The sequence below is a fragment of the Geospiza fortis genome, unplaced genomic scaffold (genome assembly GCF_000277835.1).
Source record: "Geospiza fortis unplaced genomic scaffold, GeoFor_1.0 scaffold41, whole genome shotgun sequence".
NCBI lineage: Eukaryota > Metazoa > Chordata > Aves > Passeriformes > Thraupidae > Geospiza > Geospiza fortis.
Window position 1 is genome coordinate 17,080,643 of NW_005054299.1, and position 19,912 is coordinate 17,100,554.

The 19,912-nt window shown below is 39.6% G+C and overlaps 1 protein-coding gene across 1 annotated transcript in view; it reads left to right on the top strand.

The window, feature by feature from the left end:
• LOC102041719 (opsin-5-like) overlaps positions 1-19,330 on the top strand; it is a 29,641-nt gene extending 10,311 nt beyond the window's left edge. The window contains exons 3-6 of the mRNA XM_005416340.2: positions 12,193-12,292; positions 13,643-13,747; positions 16,663-16,886; positions 17,546-19,330. Coding sequence (XP_005416397.1) covers positions 12,193-12,292; positions 13,643-13,747; positions 16,663-16,886; positions 17,546-17,986 — 870 coding nt within the window. The 3' untranslated portion in view covers positions 17,987-19,330. The remainder of the gene's footprint in view (positions 1-12,192; positions 12,293-13,642; positions 13,748-16,662; positions 16,887-17,545) is intronic.
• The last annotated feature ends 582 nt before the right edge of the window (positions 19,331-19,912 follow it).

Below are 19,912 nucleotides of genomic sequence, written 5' to 3' on the forward strand. Positions count from 1 at the left end.
AGAAACTCTGAATTTTTTCATTAATGGAAAACATTGAAGTCATCAGATAAATAAACACATACCTGAAAACTGTAAGATTCACATCCATATTCAGAATTAAAAATATGAGTATTTTTCTTCCGCTTTCAAGGAAGGTTGAAGCTATGACTGAGAAAGGAAAGGCAAAATCTGCATCTCCAGGTTCAGTTCTAGCTTTGTTGCAGATTTCCTGTGTAAGACAGGGTAAGCCATTCAGTGTGAAATCCTGACCCTAGGTCACTGACGTAACTTAATGCTTGCAACTAGCAAGGTTGAGAGAAGTAACATTGAATGACCTTTCTGCATTCCTACTCCAAGCTCTTTCAGAGCCCTGTCTGTACTGTGGCTCCTGTTTTTGGGCTGTAGAAAACAGCACACAGAGGAATTGGCAAGGCATGGCACACTCTGTCTCTCATCTTGGTTTGCATGGGAATTTCTGTCAGGAGCCTTACAGATTTCTTTCATGATGCTTTTGTCTGGGAATCCTTCTTTGGCTGACTTGGAGTTACTAAGTCTTGTTATGATGATCTGACTTTTTTTTTTTTAAGATTTAAAAATATTGAGATAGAGGGGTGCTTGAACTTTGTGAAATGGATGTGTGCTTAATCTTGCTGTACTTGAACTGCCTTTTCAAGGGAAGAAATGGTCCATAACATTTTTAGAGTACCCAGATATTTTGGTGGTCAGTCTGTGTTAAGTAATTGGGTTTGTATCTTCTTGTTTTAATCAGTATTCATTTGTAAAGTTTGGATATCAAGCAAAGTTTTAAGGTATTGGGATCCAAGGACTTTGAGCAGGACACTAATAATGCATTGGCTTTTCTTAACACACTGATTTGCAAAACATTAAAGTTTCTGCTTTGGTAGTCCTCTGTAGGCTTTAGAGAGTAACACAAACAATTCCAAATATGAATTTATACTGTTATTAATACTAATTTAAACGAATGGTAATCTGGAAAAGTCAATTTGTACTTTGAATTAAGTTTGGATTTGTTGTGGCTTGTTGAGGGGTCAAGCTGGTTACGGATTGTTGAGAGAACATCATGTAGGATTCCTGTTTCCATCGAGATTTTGTGCTGTCTTGGGGAACCTCAAAAGCATGTGTAAACCCTGACATCCATCTTCTTGATTAATAAACTTGACAAAACAGAAGCCAGTGATTAAAAATTAGGTTATTGAAATATAGTGGTTGGATTCTAGTAAGAATATTTTGCAGAAATAGCAGGAAGCTTCTGTGCATTAAGAAAAAAAGGTGTGAAATCATCAACATGTGTGTAGGCAGCCAGCACAAAGGTAATTCTGAAAATGTTTAATGTTGAACAGCAATAGTGTTTTGGTTGCTGTAGTCTGAATTTGTAGTCTTACTAGAAGGGGTCTCACAGGTCGAACATGAGGAATGAGGACCTTTGTGCTATGAAGGTAAAGCACACGCTTTCTGTCAGGACTGGCTGAAGTTGCTGTCTCCGGCTCTCCTCATGCACTCAGGCTCCTCTGCAAGTAGCTGGGGTGGCACTTTGCATACATGAGCATGGCTCTTTCCTTAGCATGGCCCATGTGTTTTCCCTTACTTGGTTTGTTTCGCTGAGTCCAGAGGACAGCCTTATTTGGTTTTCTGTCATTGTCTGGTTCACTACACATTTGGTCCTATTGATCAGTTTCTGCTGTCAGGAACACTTAGGAAAATTTTATTTTCCCAAGCTAGCCTGTCATTTCTGTTTATGAAGAAATTTCATGAGCTCACCTCACTTAATCCACCTAACTATTTTGTTTTCCTCTGACTCGGGTCTCCTGTGCCCTCAGGTAACATTTTTCAACATTAAAGTTCACCATCCTTGGCTGCTGTGGTTGAAGGGAGTGGGGGAAAGACAGACAAAGACTACTTCTCTCAAAGCAGCCTGGTCTTTGAAAACTCTCTGTAACAAAAGATGTATCTCCAGCTACCAGCACAATCTCACTGCATACCTGCTGAAAGGGACAGAGAGGAGTTCTCCTGTTCTCCTTCTCTGTATGGAAGAAACAGCACTTTTCTTTCTCATGCTAAACATTATTTTCTGAGTCTGACAGGGCTCTTCTCTCAAGAATGAGGTTAGATGGTATATCTGTATCCAAATGCTGCCTCTGCTCAATTCTCTCTACAAATACATTTTTCCAATGGTGGCTTTTGGAATCTGCTTTCACTTTTATACCTCTGCTCTACCAGTGTCTCATTTCTGAACTGGACAGAGGAAGGACAGTCAGTCTCTGGCACATCCATTTTTTAGCCTCTCCCAATATGACCAGTAAGTAAACTGGTTCATATGGTGAATTTTAGGTCAGGGAATGTAACCCAGTGACCATCTGTTCCCCTATTGACCATATTCCTAGTGAAAAGCTATCTCAGAATATATTTTTGTCCTTCACATATTTTTTTATTTGTATGTTCTGCTGATCCAGAAGTTGCCGTCAAGCCTGTAAATAACATTGTGTGCAAATGTTCATGTAGGAAGTAGAGAACTACTCATTCTCAACAGGCAAACATGGCTTCTTCTGAAGTTTATCAAGTGATCTAAAGTTTTTCTTGTATTTTTAATCACGTGGCAAATACAACAAAAGATGCAGATTTCAGGAGGTCTCTAAATGCAGGGAAAGGATTATAACCTATCTGAACTCCATAGGTACATCGCAGTCATGTCTGAAAACAGCAATGGACTATGGAGTGCCTTAGAATTTGAAATCCTTCATAATCTTGGTACTTCAGTTTAAATTTGTTTCCAGTAGTTCACTTTCCTAATTTTTTTAAATGATTTTTGATAATGCATTTTGGTTATTTAAACATTAATTTTTCAAACACTTAAAGGTTTTACTATGAGGATCAAGAAAAATTACTGTTCTTACCATGTGCTCACTCTGTTATCATAGGGTTCTTTTAAAACCCATTTCTTATTTCTGACTGTTTCTTACATGTAAGATGTGTCTGGGCTGTGCACCCCAGAGCACAGGGTGGATATCTCCAGGTGACACACATACCCCCTGTCCCTGACATGCTGACTGATGCTGTTACCACAGATGCACTCACCTCACTGTCAGCCTAGGTATTCCCAGTCCATCTGGCCAGCCAGATGATGCAGAAGCATCCCCAGCAGATCTGTCTCTGCACAGAAACATCCTCTGGAGCAGCCATTTTTTTAAAAAGTTCCACTTTGAGGTATTAGTGAGCGCCAGGGTAGCTTGTGTGACAGGATCCAGCTCACACTGACTCTGTCCCTGTAGCCTGCCCTCACCATCACAAGGACCAGCCTTCAAGGACCTGCCTTCAGCCTCACAAAGCTGCTTCATGTTGAGCAGAATGATAAAGACACTGAGGGGAGCAGAAGAGAGAGAAATGACTGTTTCATCCTCTGGCTGGGTGTGCTACGAAGCAGGGAGGAAATCTGGGTTTGAATCCTGCAGTGCTTCCACAGCGCTTCTTTACTCCAGTCTGGCATATCCTGGACAGGAGCACATGGCAATGTGCTGGTCAGCAGTAAGCCCCACACTGCACACAGGTATTGCTCTACTCTGTAAGCCCTAATGCACAGTTTGCCTGACAGCACCAGATCTGTGGAGTATGGGCATCCCAAAAGGGCATGGTGTGGCCAGGAAGTCAAAATTATCTGGAAGCACCAGACTTAGTGTGTATGCATTGAGGAGTAGGTGGCCCACAGATGTCTGGGATTTCTTGCACTTTAGCAGATTTTTCAGATTGTGGTGTAGCTGATCAAGTTGCCATCTGAAATCCCAGATAAATAAGGATGTCTAAGAAAAGCAAAATTAGATGTGCAAAATCCCTGATTTAACAATGCTGCTGTTGGACAAGGAGTGTTCCCTTCCCTCCAATGGATGACTGACGCTAATGTAGGGAGCCTCTTTTAGTCTCTAGCCCCAGTATTTGTTTGCTTTAGCAATTGCTGGGCACCCCCTTATAATGAATATGTTATAAGGGTCTGTGTTCCAAAGTGAATTCAGCTCTCCCACACAATCCATGGGGGTAAAGGGGGAATGCTTTTTACAGTGACACTGATAATTTTTGAAAGGTCTTGTACAGTTAAGGGAAGGAAATGGCTGTGAATACCAAGGAATCACAATCTTTTGTGTTGAAAAGTAAAATATGAAAAATCAAGCAGTGGGTGAAACATGTCCATTCCCTTGTTCTGTTGGCTTCCTTAGGAGCCTCATTTGCCCACCAGCTTTGCCACCTCCAATCTAGGAGCAGAGCTCAGAGCCACAATCCTCCTCTCACCAAGGCAAGTGACCAAAGCCTGCAAAACTGAGCACATTGGCCCTTGCCCCTTTTTGGACATTCAACTTCCAGCCACTCCCTCTTGCTAGCACCTAAAAAACTTTTGTTGTTTAGGGTGTTTTTTTTGGGTGTTATTAAATATCTAGGGCATTTTGGGTGTTATTAACTATCTGGTTTGGGTGTTACTAAATATCTAGGACTCTCTCATGACATTCTAATAAATAATGTCCACCTTTTGTAAAAATTAGAACTGAATATCTGAAGCACCAAAAAGAAAATTGCAACAGTAGGAAATGCTGAGAAAAGTATGATGAAAACACATGGGCTCTTTTCAGAAGTTTTGAGGGCAGGGCTTTTAATCTTGAATAAGTTCTTTTGTGCTTCATTGGTAGCATTTCCTTTCTCAGAACATGCATTTATCTCTTTTCCTATATATAGGTTGTAAAATATTGCTAAATCTTGTCTGGAGGAGGAAACAGAGGATTAATACTTTCCTCTTTTAAAAAAATCTTCTGTAAATTGTCTGATAAATCAAAAACTCTAAAGGCATTTATATTCTTATAAACAGAGTAAATTTGGAGCACACTGATTCCTGTCCATTTAATATAACTCATCAAACCAACCAATTGTTTATGTAGCTAGACCATTGACTCTCTTGACTTGGTTAGTGATTTTATGTGTTTTATAAATACCAAGAAAGTATTACGTTGTGTGGAGTGGTACTCCCTCACATTTTGGGGAGATGAGAGATCAGTGGTAGCTCCGCAGTCCATGTGAAGTCCAGTAATAAAAGCAATGTCAGATGGGAAGGGCCAAAATTAAACCTCACAAGTTTTCTTTTTACTGCCTTCCCAGTACAGCTGCTGGGCAGATCACTGAGGACAGACAGCCGCTACTGCCAAATGTCTGTATGCATTGTTTGTCAGGCTTGTTCCAGCTTAACCCCACATTCACATTGCTCCATCATTCATTTATTTTTTTCCTTCACTTTTTCTGAAACAAGTTTATATCTCACTTATGAACACTGGAATGTGTCCTCATTCTTTTTTCCTTGCCTACCTGAGATTTGGATACTGAAATATAAAGTTGCAAAGTCTTCCCTATTTCTTTCTGATCTGCCTTCATATAATCTAAAGAGTGTACACATTGCAGTCAAAGAGGTAAAGGCAACTCATGTAGACATCTGTGAGCTGAATTTTAATGAGAAAAATACTTCATCTGCAAGGGGGGAAAGACTGCCTTTGCACAAACAGAATCATTAGCAACATAGATCATTTCAGTGTAACTAATGTGACTTCAGGGAAGTTCCGCCAGTTTTCATTAGTCTTGAATTCTCCTTCATTTTCCTCTAAATGAGTATTTCTGCAGTCAATTGCGACTAATTAGGTAAGTTATAGATTTGGTAGTGAAGATTTATGAATGCCCAAACTATCTGTTTCCTTCTTTAACAAGTCTGACGTTGCCCCTGCTGTGACACCCAAGCACTGTGTCAAACTACACACTGCTGCCTGGATTGGGCATTCATTGCCTGAGAGTAATCCTAGAGAACCAGGAATTTACAAAACCTAAGCTTTGATTTCTTTACTTGCTTTTCCTCTCAGAGGGGTTTGAAATATCCTTTTCTTAAATCTCTATGCAGAAAATAGTAGCCTTCCACATCCTTCTATGCTGATGTCGAAGATATTGAATGTTTTCATTCAAAAAATGCTGTCCACTGCTCCTTCATCATTCATAATCTTCTCACCATAGGGCTGAACAAATATTATTCTGACTCCTCTCTGTATGCCACATCCTCTCACTGGCTTTTAAGCAAAATTTCATCTGAAGTTAAAATATCGCTCTGATAGAATTTGTACTTTTATAGTTCTATCTCACATGTACTCATCTTCTCTATCACAAAAATTTATTCCATTAAGTGAGTACACTGATAGGAAGTAAATCAGGTCCTGACCTAGATCTTGTGCTGAGTGAATCAATGACAAGATGACTGCTGCTTGCAATGGGCTGTATATGACAGGACATCCAGAACTTCCACACCTCTGCAGAAAGGGATGATGTTGCATCTGGTGGGTTTCCAGATCGCTCTTTAAGGCCAAAATAAACTATTCTTTATTACTTCCTTCCATGCTTTCCCTGGTCTACTAGAACTCCTTGAAAATGCTTGTGACTCTCCTGTTATTTTGGTACAGGATCCATAGGGGACAAGAATATTAACCTAAGAGGAGATCTGCTAGTAGTCATGCAGCTTTTTCAGGTTTTCAGGAAAATAACATGTTCCTGTCTTGGTCACTTAAGCCTGAGTTGGTACCATCACTAACCTGCCCTGCCTTTTGCCCAGGACCTTCCTTAGCAGAAGTTCAATTCTAGGCATTCAGCCAGCAGTCAGAGATGTCCTTGTATAAACCTGAGCATGGCTGCGTAAGCAGATTCCTTCTTGTTGGGAAGCAGCACAGAGGATTGTACTTTGGGGAATGTGTAGGGTCACCTGTAGTCTCTGGGCTGTCCTGGCAAAGTCCATTGATTCCTCTGATTCCCTTGAGGTGTGTAAACTTCAAGAAACATTTAACATTATATTCTGAAATGGAAAATACTTTGAAAAAAAAGAAAGTTATTTTAATCTGATGTGCATGGATTTCAGTTATCTACAGTCCACAAAGCTGAGCCTTGTCTTCTATGGTAATGTAAAGATGAGACAGGTGACTCTTCTTTTATCTGTGTATTTGTTTGTTTGTATTAATGATGATGCTGACAATAAACAAGTAGACTCTGAATTAACATCATCACTACAGTGGAGAGGAGTTTTGGCTCAGGCCCACTGAAAAGAATTTTACAGCATAGCACACATGTTCCCAAAGGGCAATGCTAGATTTTCCTATCTAGTGCTTCTTAATTTCCCTTTACACTAATTCACAGAAAGACAATGGCAATTCAGCATTTAACCTGAAGATGGGAATCTTTCCATTGTGTCTGGATCCACTGCAATGGTATGAAATACATGCTCCCTGTTTATTCTTCATGGGGGGACACAAGAGGCATAAATCTGCTACGATTCCACAGCATCTACCCAGAGCTAGAAAGCAGGTGTGTTCCCAAGCATCTGGGGATGGAGTATCTGAAGTAACATTATTATCTGATGAGGCTGTGTAAGGAAATTCTGCAATCAATTTCTATCTGTTCATTAAATGCCATGCCCTCAAGGGCATCCTCACCAGTGGTGGGGTTGTTGCATTCATAGATGTGGTCCTTGATAGGGGCAGGAGTAGAAATTGTGGCCTGAGAAGCTGCAACTACAGTAGCTAAAAGTCAGCCCAAAGTGAGTATACCTTGAACTTTAATTGATTAACCTGGTAGATTAAACTGAGTTCCCCAGGCTTAGTAAAGCCAAAACTTGACCTGCATATAGTATTAGTGACACTGAACATCCATTAACTATATAGTATCATTAGCATAATTACATATCTGGACACATAATGGTATAGTCTAAATACTACATTCATATTTTTCTATCTTTAGAATATATGCCGGCCACAGAAAGATTTAATCACGTTGTGAGGGCAAAATACTGAATGTCTGATGCTCTCACTTAATGGTTTAAACTCTCTAATCCTGTAGCATATCAATTCTCATTGTTTACTTATACGTGGAGGGGCATTTGTGTCAGAGCCCTCCAATGACTTGGGCTGATGCCATCACCTCTAAGCATAGCTACCCCTGAAGCCTACTGAAACATTTTAAAAGGCAGGATACAAACATACCAGAACAATGTCTCATGAGCAAAAGATGTGGGAACTGCAGTACATGTAAGTGGCTTTCACCTCCTGTATTGTAGAAAATCTCAAAGAAGCTGAGTGCTTTAGGAACACTATGCATTTTGGGTTTTAAGTAGTCTTTTGTGAAGACTAATTTTGATTATTGAACTCAGTAGTCCTTCTAGAACCTCTGTGACTAAAGAGTTACTGTAGTCCAGTTGACGCATCATAGTATATTTGAGAGATGGGAGAATTACTATATCATCAGACTCAAGTGGAATATTTTTGCATTTACTTCAAACTTTAAGAAATTGTTAAATTTAAAATTAAGTTTTAATTTTAAAATATCTGTTCCAAGGTATCTACAATTGCTTTTACAAATATGTTTCTTGAAGATTGATTTAAGTGCTTTTTCATTTCTTGATGTTGAATGAGGTTTATTGCCATTATCTAATTACTCAAAATAATCTGATTTGTATTAAAAAAATAGTAATTCTTAGAGAGCTTATTGTGGCAACTTTAAGTATATGCAGTGGACAAATAATCCCTGTTTGAAGTTTATGTTTTTCTTTACATATTCATTATCTCATTTTCAATAGAAGAAAAATACAGGATGCCATGGTCCTGAAGGGAAACAAATGGACTTCGGGCAATTGCAACAGATTTACCAATTGGCCAGAGGAGGGAGTGAGGCAGCCTTTGTGGCTGGTGAGATCAATGTTTTGTTCCAAAGTGAAAAGTAATAGCTATTTTGGCAATCTGCTTTTGTGCAATCAAACCTTGATTAATCCAATATTATGAACAATAGGTTATATTTTACTGTGCTTTAAATGAAGACAACCCTTATGAATCAATAGGAATTCATAAGTATTAAAGGTAGCAAAAGTGAGGCACACCCAAGCTCACAGCTAAAAATTTCATAGTGCTCTGGGGATTCCTAACTCTCTCTGTGTTGAAGCAAATGAATTTGCATGCAGTAGGAGCTCTATGTATTGTGGGTTGTAAATAGTGCTCCAAGAGCATTAGTGAGATTTAAAGTCAGGCACAAGTACAAAGCAGAAAAAAACTCACAATTTTTTCTTCAGTTGTGTCTTAGCTTCCAGGCAGCATAAAGATAATGAGCACCTTCCATGCATATCTATATAGCCAAGGGAGTAATGCTGGTAGGGCACTGAGAGAAAGCTTTTAAAATTGCTAATCTACTTCTGCTTCTTAATGGGTAAAAGGGAAAGCTGGTGTATTAAAATTACCAAGCAATCAACTTTGTGTTTGTGTCAGAATTCATTACTGCCTGTTAACACTGCTGCTATTTGATCATAATTAATAATAGGAAGGAAAAAATTACATTAAACAGAAATGGAGGAAGTATTATGACTATGGAAGGAAGGAGCTGGCTGGGGGGGTAGAATAAAAGGAAAACCAGAACTGTGTAAGGGGAAGAGCATCAATCTTCCAAAGTAATGAAATTTTATTTACTATTCTAGTATTTCCCTGGCTGTCATTCCATATATCTTTAAAGATGCAGAAAACTGAAATTATCACATATTTTTGTAACATGCAGCTATTAATCTCTGTCTATAGAAATTGGGACTATGTTAAAGCAGTTTTTCTGTTGTTATCTACTTGGGTGCCTAGCAGTCACCTTGCTACCTACAGTCAGTGCTGTCTGTTCAAGAGCAGAAAAAGTAGCAGAGATCTTTCTTCCAAATCTAGTAGATGTAAGCTTGAAGTAAATTTGCTATATGTAGAGGAAGATTCCTTGTCTTCTTCTGAGGACTTATGTCTAAGTGACAATTATATAAAAGTGTTGCAGCATTGACAAACTTGCTGGGAAATGGTTTATACATAGTAGGGCTCAAAAGCCACTTGTTGCCAATAAAAGTCTGGGACAAGAGTGTTCTGAGCATCATGCTCCCAAAACACCCTGTTGGATAGTCTCTCATGGTTAAATGTTCCAGATGCTGTGGCTCCTGTATGGGCTGTTCTGCAGTTTGAGAGCCACCATTTACCTCCTTTATTCATTTCATCCAGACCTCCCTCTGCTTCATAATGTTTCCCACTGTCACTGTTCCCAAGCCATGTGGCCAGCATGGGGGCAGTGACAGCTGCCCTGGCTGCCACTTAGCCACTTACAACCTATTTGGCCCTGGTAACATCTCTGGTGGTAGCCTCCACACCTGCAGAAGGTCTGATGAAATGCTGGTATGAAATAGTATTCAAGCAAGATGTGGTACTGACAATGGCTCAGTCCTGTGAACTATGTTGATTTAGATAAAACCACCTTTTTTTTTTTTTTTTTAGCAAGGCACCACTCCAAAGAAAACATTTAGGCTTTTCTTTCTTATGGCGACAGCTTCATCTTAAAGGCCAAGAGTGTATTTTTAGACCCACCTTCCTCCCTTGTAGGTGTGCTCAAAGGCTGTTTGAACTGATCACTTGATATAATTGTCTCTCTTTGGTCTGACATCAGGAAAAGAGGGTAGGAGAAAAATGGTTACATCTGCCAGTGATAAAACAAACACCTATTTCAGAAAAACTCCCCTGCTTTTAACATAGGCCTATGATACACAGTGAGAAGCCTGTTCTACTCTTTTAGTATTCAATCTCATAGCTCTTTAGGCTTAATTTCAAAGTGTTTATTTGCATCCTTGTTGAAATACTGCTTCCTTTCTAATCTAATAACTAGTGCAATTCCTTAAGATTATGGTCATTATGTTTTCTGCATCTATGAACCATTGGTAGAGCAAATGGAGAGGTGGCAGCTGTTTGCACCAGTAAGGATAATGAAATGCAGAGCACATTTACACATCCAGGTATTTCATCCACAGCACACAGCAGGCCAAATTCAGTCAAGTGCAGCTTCTAGCAAGTAGCTGAGATACCCAAAAAAGTCTGTTTTAAACATGGTTGCATTCCTACACCAAGCATGAGCTGACTCTAGTCAGAGCACAGGTGAGTGTAGATTGTTGTAGTAGCAAGCCTTGCATGTGTTTAAAATGTGGTGGGTCTGTAAAAGATGGCAAAAAGAAGTATTCAGAGTCAATATGAGAACACTGGTAGTAAGAAAAAGCACCAGTGAAATAAGTGATGAAGCTGTCCTTTTTCTAACCATTCACCGAATTTAATTTATACAATCTGCCAGGGTCTTAGATTTTAGCCTGGATTAAAGCCCCAGATTCAGTGCTGGGATAAAGTGAATTCCACAGGAGTTGTGCTCATTCATACAAAGACAGAGTTTGTTCCTGTAGAATAATGATGTGCCTTTCTGCCAAAACTTTCAGTATTTTAATGCCAAGTTACTGTCCAGAGACGCTTAATATTCTTGCTTCACTAGGTGTAAAACTGGCACTTCCAAGAGCTCCTCTGCTCTGGACAGTTTAATATATTGTTGCAAGATTCCAAAAAACTAAGGGACTGGCTGTCAGCATTTTGCCTGGATCATTTCCCAGCCATAGAGTGCTCCCTAGCAGATGGCTGCATTCGTGTCCACTACAGCCAACAGAACTTCCTGGTTATACCTGGTTATAAAGTTCACAGAGCTGTGGCCATCCCGGGATGTGGCTGAGGCACTGATGTCAGCAGGAGCCACAGAGCTGCACGGCTCTGCCTGCGTCACAGCGAGGGCATGAGGATCAGAAACAGCAGGCACCCAGCAACACCAGACATTGAGACTCAGTTTACTGGATCTATTTAGGTTTTGGGGTCTATTAAAAAAAAGAAAAAAAATCTTTTCTCACTCAGCCCAGCCCTTCACCTCCTAGTTCTATATTTGGCCTAAATTTCTTAGGATCAGTTTTGCATGTTTGTTCTGTATAAGCAGAGCAGCTGCATCGAGGGCATTTTTGCATGTTCAGGGCTTTTCTTCTTTCCAGTTCAAAGTTTTTCTCCTTCATTTAACAAGTCATTTAAGGGAAGCATAGATCTAAGGGTGTGCTGGCTTGCTTATTCTATGTACATGACAGAGCACTTATATAATTTTTGAACATTTACTTGCTCACTGATCCTATAGAAGATAACTGCACCTGACATTTTACATTTCCCTGCTAGTTGGGTTTCTGGAAAAACTTTTGAGTTCATTAACATGAAAATTACAGGAGAAATTCCTGTGATTCTTTTCCCCCTCAACTCTCTGCAGTAACAGAACATCTTGTACTGCTTTGTTTTTCAGGTTGATGGCTTCCTGACACTTCTCTTTGGCCTGGCTAGCATTAATACCCTTACAGTGATCAGTGTGACACGCTATATCAAGGGCTGCCATCCTGAGAGAGGTAAGGAATAAAGGCAAGTCCAGTCCTGCCTTCACTGAACCTGGTGCAAATCCATACTTCTCTCAGTCACTATTATCAGTCAGGCAGTATATTCTAAATAGAAATTAAACACATTGAAAACCAGGATATAATACAGTCATTTACATTACAAACATGTTCTCATAGAATCCTTCAGGGTTAATTCCAGTAAGAGCCAAATTATTACAAGTGCACTTGGGTCACCATGGGTAAATTCATCCTTGTGCCAAAGATACCACAGGTACTGCTGACCCTCTGTATTCCTCAAAATGTGACTCAAATTATAAGTTATACAAGTTCCTAAGTTATACATCCTGGTCTGGATCTCACTGAAAAATACTCGCTGTTCTATGAGATGAAGTTTGAGAAGTTTCTGGTCAGGGATCAGATCAATTTTCATGCCTTTGTTGCAAGTGGCTTGTACCATGTTTTGGGCAGGAGCCTATCAATGTCTGCAGGGAAAGCATGTATAAGTACACGGGCTGCATCAGATGAGTTTTTCTCTTTACTAGAACGAGGAGTATTTGCTGTGATAAGAACTTCTGCAGGGAGGTAATTTTTTCCACAGAAAATTCTTCTGCAGTTGAGTGCAATGATAGACTTGTTGAAGTTAACTTTCAGCATGAACTGCTGCTGGAGCTGACAGAGTTTTGCTGTGATGCAATCCTACATCTTCTATTCATTGCCTGTTAAGAAGTCATATTTAAAACCCACAGTTCTCTTTTGTGAAGCTCTACCACATATCCATCTGATGGTGTGCATAATTTATGTATGAATCTCAATTTGAGCAAGTACCCAGTATAATGTTACAGAAATGTTGAGGAACAGAAATTGGTGGATGCATAAATATTTCCCACATAAATGAAAAAATAACCACAGTGTATGGCAACAGCAGGACAGATTGAATCTTTTGTATCAAATGGTGAATACAGGCTGGACTATTTTCTCCTTTTTAACAGGGAAAAACCTTGATGCCAGTAAGAAAATCCCCTGAATTTAGATTTATCTTGTTAATTTCTACGTAAAATGCAACTGCATCCTGCATTTTACAAAATTACAAAGCATTAGTCTAACACAAAATACACCAATTCCAGAGCTCTCAACAAACTCATTGTCTCCTGCTTAAGAAACATTCATTTACACTCTTCAGTGGGAACACAAGACTGACAGATGCTTTCAAAATCAAGCTTTTCTTATTAATATACATTTTTCTACCTTAATTTTTTTAATAGCTGTTTTACATATTAGCTGGTGGTATAGGAGTGCATTTGGATTTCAGAGATATGTTTGCCTTTCCAAGTACTATTTTCTGACCCAGGCATGCCATTGCAGGTCACTGCATCAGCAACAGCAGCATGTCGGTGGCTCTGGTTCTCATTTGGGTGGCCGCTTTCTTCTGGTCTGCAGCTCCATTGCTCGGCTGGGGCAGTTATACAGGTAACAGGTATCTCTCAGTTGTACTTACCTGGCACCTCTCCACTTAGCAAAGATAAACTTACCTTTCTTCCTTGCTGTTTGTGATAAACCAGACCGATTATCAGTGGAACTGAGGAAATCATTCATTGTGCGTGACGTAGGCACAGAGCATTGCCTGCTTTGGTATCAGCTATAAAGAGATTTTTTTTGAAGATATCACAGGAAAGACTTGGACCAAGTGCATATTGTCTATGGAAAAAGAGAGGCCAGAAATACTTGGCATGGTTAGGCAGTGAGATAAAGAAAACTATCAAAAGACATCCTTCAAAAACTGTCAAGTTTAGGAAACTAGCAAAGAGCACAAGTTCCAGCAAGTTAAACTTGAAACTATAATAAGACAAGCTAGAAAGATCTGGCAAAACAATTTGTTGAAAATATGAAAACTTACATAGCAAAGGAACTCAAAGGTGTGGGAAAGTTTGTCAGTCCAAGAAAGAATTAGGGTGCAAGATAAGGCCATATCAAAAAAGGAGGGTAAAGAAAAAAAGGAAAAAAATTGTGTAGTGAACACTGCAGAAATTCAGTGGCTAAGGCATGTGACAGACCAGAAAATTTCTTCAAGGGGGAAAGATGGAGAAATTGCCTCAATTTAAGCCTGTAAGAATTCGACAAACCAAATATCTAGGAACAAATTGTAATGATACAGAAGTCCCAACAACTGAAATCATGTGACTGACATTGTCCAGCAGTTGCCCATCTGGATTCTGTAAACCTCTGCATTCTTTGAGAAGTCATGAAATTTGAGTCATGAACGAGTCATGAAGGAGACTTACTGAAGCAGCTATGTGCATATGTTCTCTCATTTACTATGTGTGTAAGCTTTGAGATATCTCTGGACCCTTGAAGTATGGGTGTGAGAAAAGCAGCCATCCTATGGTTGCTTAAATGTTCTATCCTTCACGAACCAAAATACTCCCAAGATATTTGGCTCCACGGACCTTTGCTTTGAGACAAATTCACACTGTTTACTAGACTGTGTGAATTCTATGTCATATTTTTGCACTCTGGACTGTCATAAACTTGGTTGGTTTTGACTGGTAATTTTCTGTGTATCTTCTGGTGATCTGTGTTCTTTTTACAATAATCCACCAGCTCTTCATTTATAGGGGGACTTCTGATGTCTGGTTTTGCCCTTAAACTGGAGCCAGGGACTTTTGGGGCAACATTACTTCATCAGGACATTCAAGTCCCTCCATGGACCCTGTTTGAATTCAATTCCTTGGCAGTGGTTTTCAAGACTGCTTCTAGGAGTGCTTTCCCCTACTGAGACAGCAATTCTGGGTTCCTGGGCTGTCTCCAAGCACACCTCTAGTGAGGGCACCCACAGGGATGTGGGAGCCCAGCAGCAGCAAGTCCAGCAGCAGGCACCAGCAGAGCACAGCACATTACAGCTGGCTGCCTCGGGCCTTTCACTACTACACAGTATCTTCAGCGGCCACCAGGACCAGTTTGTGGGAAAGCCACTTGTTTGTCTCCCTACAGAGGGGGAAAACATAGCTCTGAATTCTGACTTGTGGAAAATCTGCCAGATTTTCTTTTCCTGTCATCTGAAGGCTGGTTTCATTTTTCAGGCAAAAGTTTTCAAAAGCAGAAACCCAGAATTAAGCCAGATTTTATGGTTTTATTTTTGAATCTTGAGGTCTACTGATGAATGAGGCAAAGGAGAGAAAAATCTATTTCTATTACAGAACACATTCAGACAGCAACATCTAGAGCTTTTGGTGATAAAAATACTGAGCTATTTTTGATGAGAATCACAAAAGAGATTTTAAGCTTTTGCTCATTTAATTTTTCCTGTGTATATCTCCTATCACCTGTGAGGAATTAAGGAAATTTTTTTTCTTCAAAATTACCACTGGATGTTAGGGAGAATTCTGCTGCTAAACTATGTAGCCTTCACCTGTATTGTATCTCCGGGATGTGTTAATACTTGACTTTCCTAATTTTGATTCATGCTTTATTTATTTGTAATTCGATTTGTTGCCATAGCTGTCAGAAAAAAAATCCCACAGCTTTTTCCACTTAAAAAGAAAAATATGTGATTCACAATCTATAGAAAAACCTCTAAGGTTATAGAATTCAAGTTTTCTATCAGGACATCTTTGCAAACACATCAGGAGACCTAAAAAAGTCAACTGTGATTCATAAAAGTGTTCAAGCCAGAGACTACACATTATTCTCACTGCCTTTTTCTTAAGCCCCTGGTCAGCTCTTGGCTCACTAGTGGTAGACCCCACAATCTTCCTGACTTCATTTTAAAAGCCTGCATCTCTGTGTTGCAGGACTGTGTGTTTCCCATTTATTGAAAGGTCTCATATCTTTCTAAGTATTTATGTTTTGTCTTCTCATAATCTTTATCATTAGCTGTATCAATTTAGTCTCATGGCTCTCACTGCAGTAGAAGTTCCATTACTTCAAGAAGTCTCAATATTTTTTATTTCCTGCTTAGTTATGTAAGTAGTGACTTTTTACATTTGGCATATTGTCTATGGAATTTCTTGTCATGCTGTTACAGAACTCACCTTAGGAAGTTACTATGTAGAGTATTATGACCAGCGTACATATCACTCAAGGATATCAAACCTTTTTTTTTAATAAAGTGTCACAGTTTTCTATCCTGAAACAACAGTTTGTGTATTATGGATTTATACTGGCAGTACAAACTCGATAGAATGATAATACACATTAAAATTTGTTAGTCTAAATGGTCTTGAAAAATTGTTAATGTAGGAAGTAATGTCATGTCTCATTAAATCAGAAAGATCCATTCTGTAATGCTTAACAGAAGAAAAATACAGCATTTTAACTAATAAATTAATTGCTCAAAAGCAGATCAATATTCTAAAAATGCTAACCAACTTATTCTTGCTTTCCAGATCGCATGTATGGCACATGTGAGATAGACTGGGCAAAAGCCAACTTCTCTACAATCTACAAGTCCTACATCATATCCATTTTTATCTGCTGTTTTTTCCTGCCTGTCTCAGTCATGGTCTTCTCATATGTGTCGATCATCAACACTGTCAAACTAAGCCATGCATTGACAGGACTGGGTGATCCCACAGACAGACAGAGGAGAATAGAGCGGGACGTCACCAGGGTGAGTTTGGGTTTCATACCGGATTGGATTTATCCCAAGGAAATCTGTCTTTCCAAAAATTGATCTCAACTAGAACAGAAGAGAATAAAACCAATCAATTGCATTTCATTTCTTTATAACGCTAGTGACAGAGTCTGAAGTCAGTGAAGAATATGAGGTTTGTTTAAAATTTCTACTGCATCAGTTGGTTAATGTTGGTGCTACATCACGTTTGAAAAATAACCTAAATATAACTGGAGCAGGTTATACAGCACAAACCCCAAAAATTTGGTTTGGCATATACTCTTTTCTTTCAGAAGTTACACTACTTCTGAGCATACTCAGAATTTAGAGTGGAGATTTCAGTTTACTCACTGTTTAGTTAAGTCTACCTGAAACCCTCTGTATTCATATAAACATATGGGAATGCAGCTATTTTCATTCTGTTACATGAGGTATTTCTCAACCACCATGCCAAAATTCAATATGTAGCTCCTAGGTCTTCCTGGCTGCATCAAAGCAAACCATTTGCTTGTCCATATTCTCCTACAAGCCATACCTTCAGGGCAATCCAGACCTTTCCCTTCCAGCCAAGTGTTCAAGTTATTATTCTCAGTGTTTTGCTCCCCTGATGTAGTCTTCCAAAATAGATTAAGCATTAATATTCTTTTGTCTTTTAGGTTTCTATTGTTATTTGCACAGCCTTCATTATTGCATGGTCACCATATGCTGTCATCTCTATATGGTCTGCCTATGGTCACCCTGTGCCCAACCTCACCAGCATCCTTGCCAGTTTGTTTGCTAAGTCTGCCAGCTTCTACAATCCCATTATCTACTTTGGAATGAGCTCCAAATTTCGAAGGGACATTTTCATCTTGTTCCATTGTGCCAAGGAAGCCAAGGACCCTGTGAAGCTCAAACGTTTCAAAAACCTCAAACCAAAGCAGCCACAGCCTTCTCAGAAAGAAGAGAAGTATGCACCAGAAATGCACCCTGCACCAAGCCCTGATTCCGGGGTGGGAAGCCCAACCAACACCCCGCCTCCAGCAAACAGAGAAGTGTATTTTGGTATTTTTGATACACCATCCAATAACCCCAATATTGAATGTGATAGATTGTAAGTTTTGTGGCTGCTTAATACACACACACATTTTGTGTTCAGGAAGACCCTCTACAGAGCAGTGCTTGAGTAATTTACTAATTCCCATCCCATCTGTTTCTTGCTATACCACTGATGAATATAAAACTCAAGCAAATCAGATGGTAAAGGGATATTTTCCTTCTGGGTAGGTACAAAATGCTACAAAGAACATTAAAATGTGGGCAGCACACCCAGTGCCAGAAACACTTGACTTTCACATGCATGCAGGAAAAGAAAGACTGACTTCAGGAGTGCAGGCATTAGCTAGCAAAATTAACTAATAGTTTCCTATCCAAATTTTATCAATTCTGGACTACATTTCCAAGTATGTCTTTTGCTCTTTAACAGTCACAGACATAGATGATTGTTTTAACTCTGTAGTACTTCACAGCCATGGCTGTAGGAGAAGACTGGCCCTGCTGAGATTGCTGTGGAGCTGCAACAGCCCCAAAAGGCTGCAAGGTGGTGGAAAAAGCCCTGTTCCCCCTGCAGGGTACCCAAGTGTGCCCACTATAGGGCTCCCAGACCTCACAGGCACCTCATGAGAGTGTGATCATGGGATCAGAGAATACTTTGTGTTGGAAGGAACCTTATACATCATCTCATTCCACCCCCCCCGCCATGGGCATGGAGACCTTCCACTAGACCAGGTCACTAAGAGCCCCTTCCAGCCTGGCCTTGAATGTTTCCATGGATGGAGCCACCCACAGTTCCCTGGGCAACCTGTTGCAGTGTGAAGAATTTCAGTGAAGAATTTCAGTGAAGAATTTCTTCCTAATATCTAATCTAAACCTACTGTCTTTCTTGTAGGCGTCTTTCCCCCTTGTCCTATCACTTGTAAAAAGTCCCTCTCCATCTTTCTTGTAGGCTCCCCTTTCATTCTGGAAGGCTGCTGCGAGGTTTCCCCAAAGCCTTCTCCAGACTAACGAGCCCCAGCTCTCTGCCTGTCTTCATAGGCCATCCTCTGGTGGCCTGTGCCTGACTCTGTGTGTGTCTATGCAAGGACTAGGAGTTGTAATACATTGAAAATACTAGTCTGGTATTTTCTAGTCACTGTAGTCTGAGCAGTGGCTTCATATTTTCCTCATTGGTTTGCAGAATTATTTCCACCCCCACTGACCTTCCTGGTGAGCAGGGCCTGGCTGTGGCATTCTGATTCAGGAAAGCTAATTTGGTTTTATTGATCTGTCTCCAAACTGATTGTTTTTCTACCTTCCTCTGAAGGTGGACCAAGAGATATACAGGTAATGAAACCAAAACTGACTTAGGTTTTCAGAGTACTGATGAGGTGTAGCATCAGAGCTATTTACAAAATAGAATCCAACATTCCACTTTTGCTTCTAAAGAAAGTGGTTTTACCTGCCTATGGGTAAAAAGTTACTTTTTTTTAAACCCAACTAAGTAGCAATTAAGGATAATTACTTAAATAGCTATACTGTAGGCCTGAATCAGTTACCAGACTACCAGATGTTACAATATCCATCCAGTTATATCACCAAGTTTATTTTACAGAATCAAAATAAGAAGGTATGTTTTCATAGTTCCCCATCTTGTAAATTAACTGCAGACTCAAAGACTTCTTTTAAAATGTCTCTGTGTTAGCCATGGAAATTGTGGGTTCATTTAGTGCCATTTGCAACTTAAACAGGGAAAAAATAAAAAAGAAAAAAACAGCAACACTCTTTGCTAACTCTGCTATTTACGAACTTTTGAAATCTTGCTGTCTGGGTGTGCTGAAAGGTAGTTGTTTTGCAAAAATATGCTCTTCCAGATGTGTTTCTTGGGAAAGTTACTAAGAGAGCCCAACTCCATTCCCTCCATTACTCTATTTGTTTTGAGAAAATCGTCTGTGTTTTGAAGTTAAAAACAAATAAACAATATAAGCAACACTGGGGAACTGTGCTTT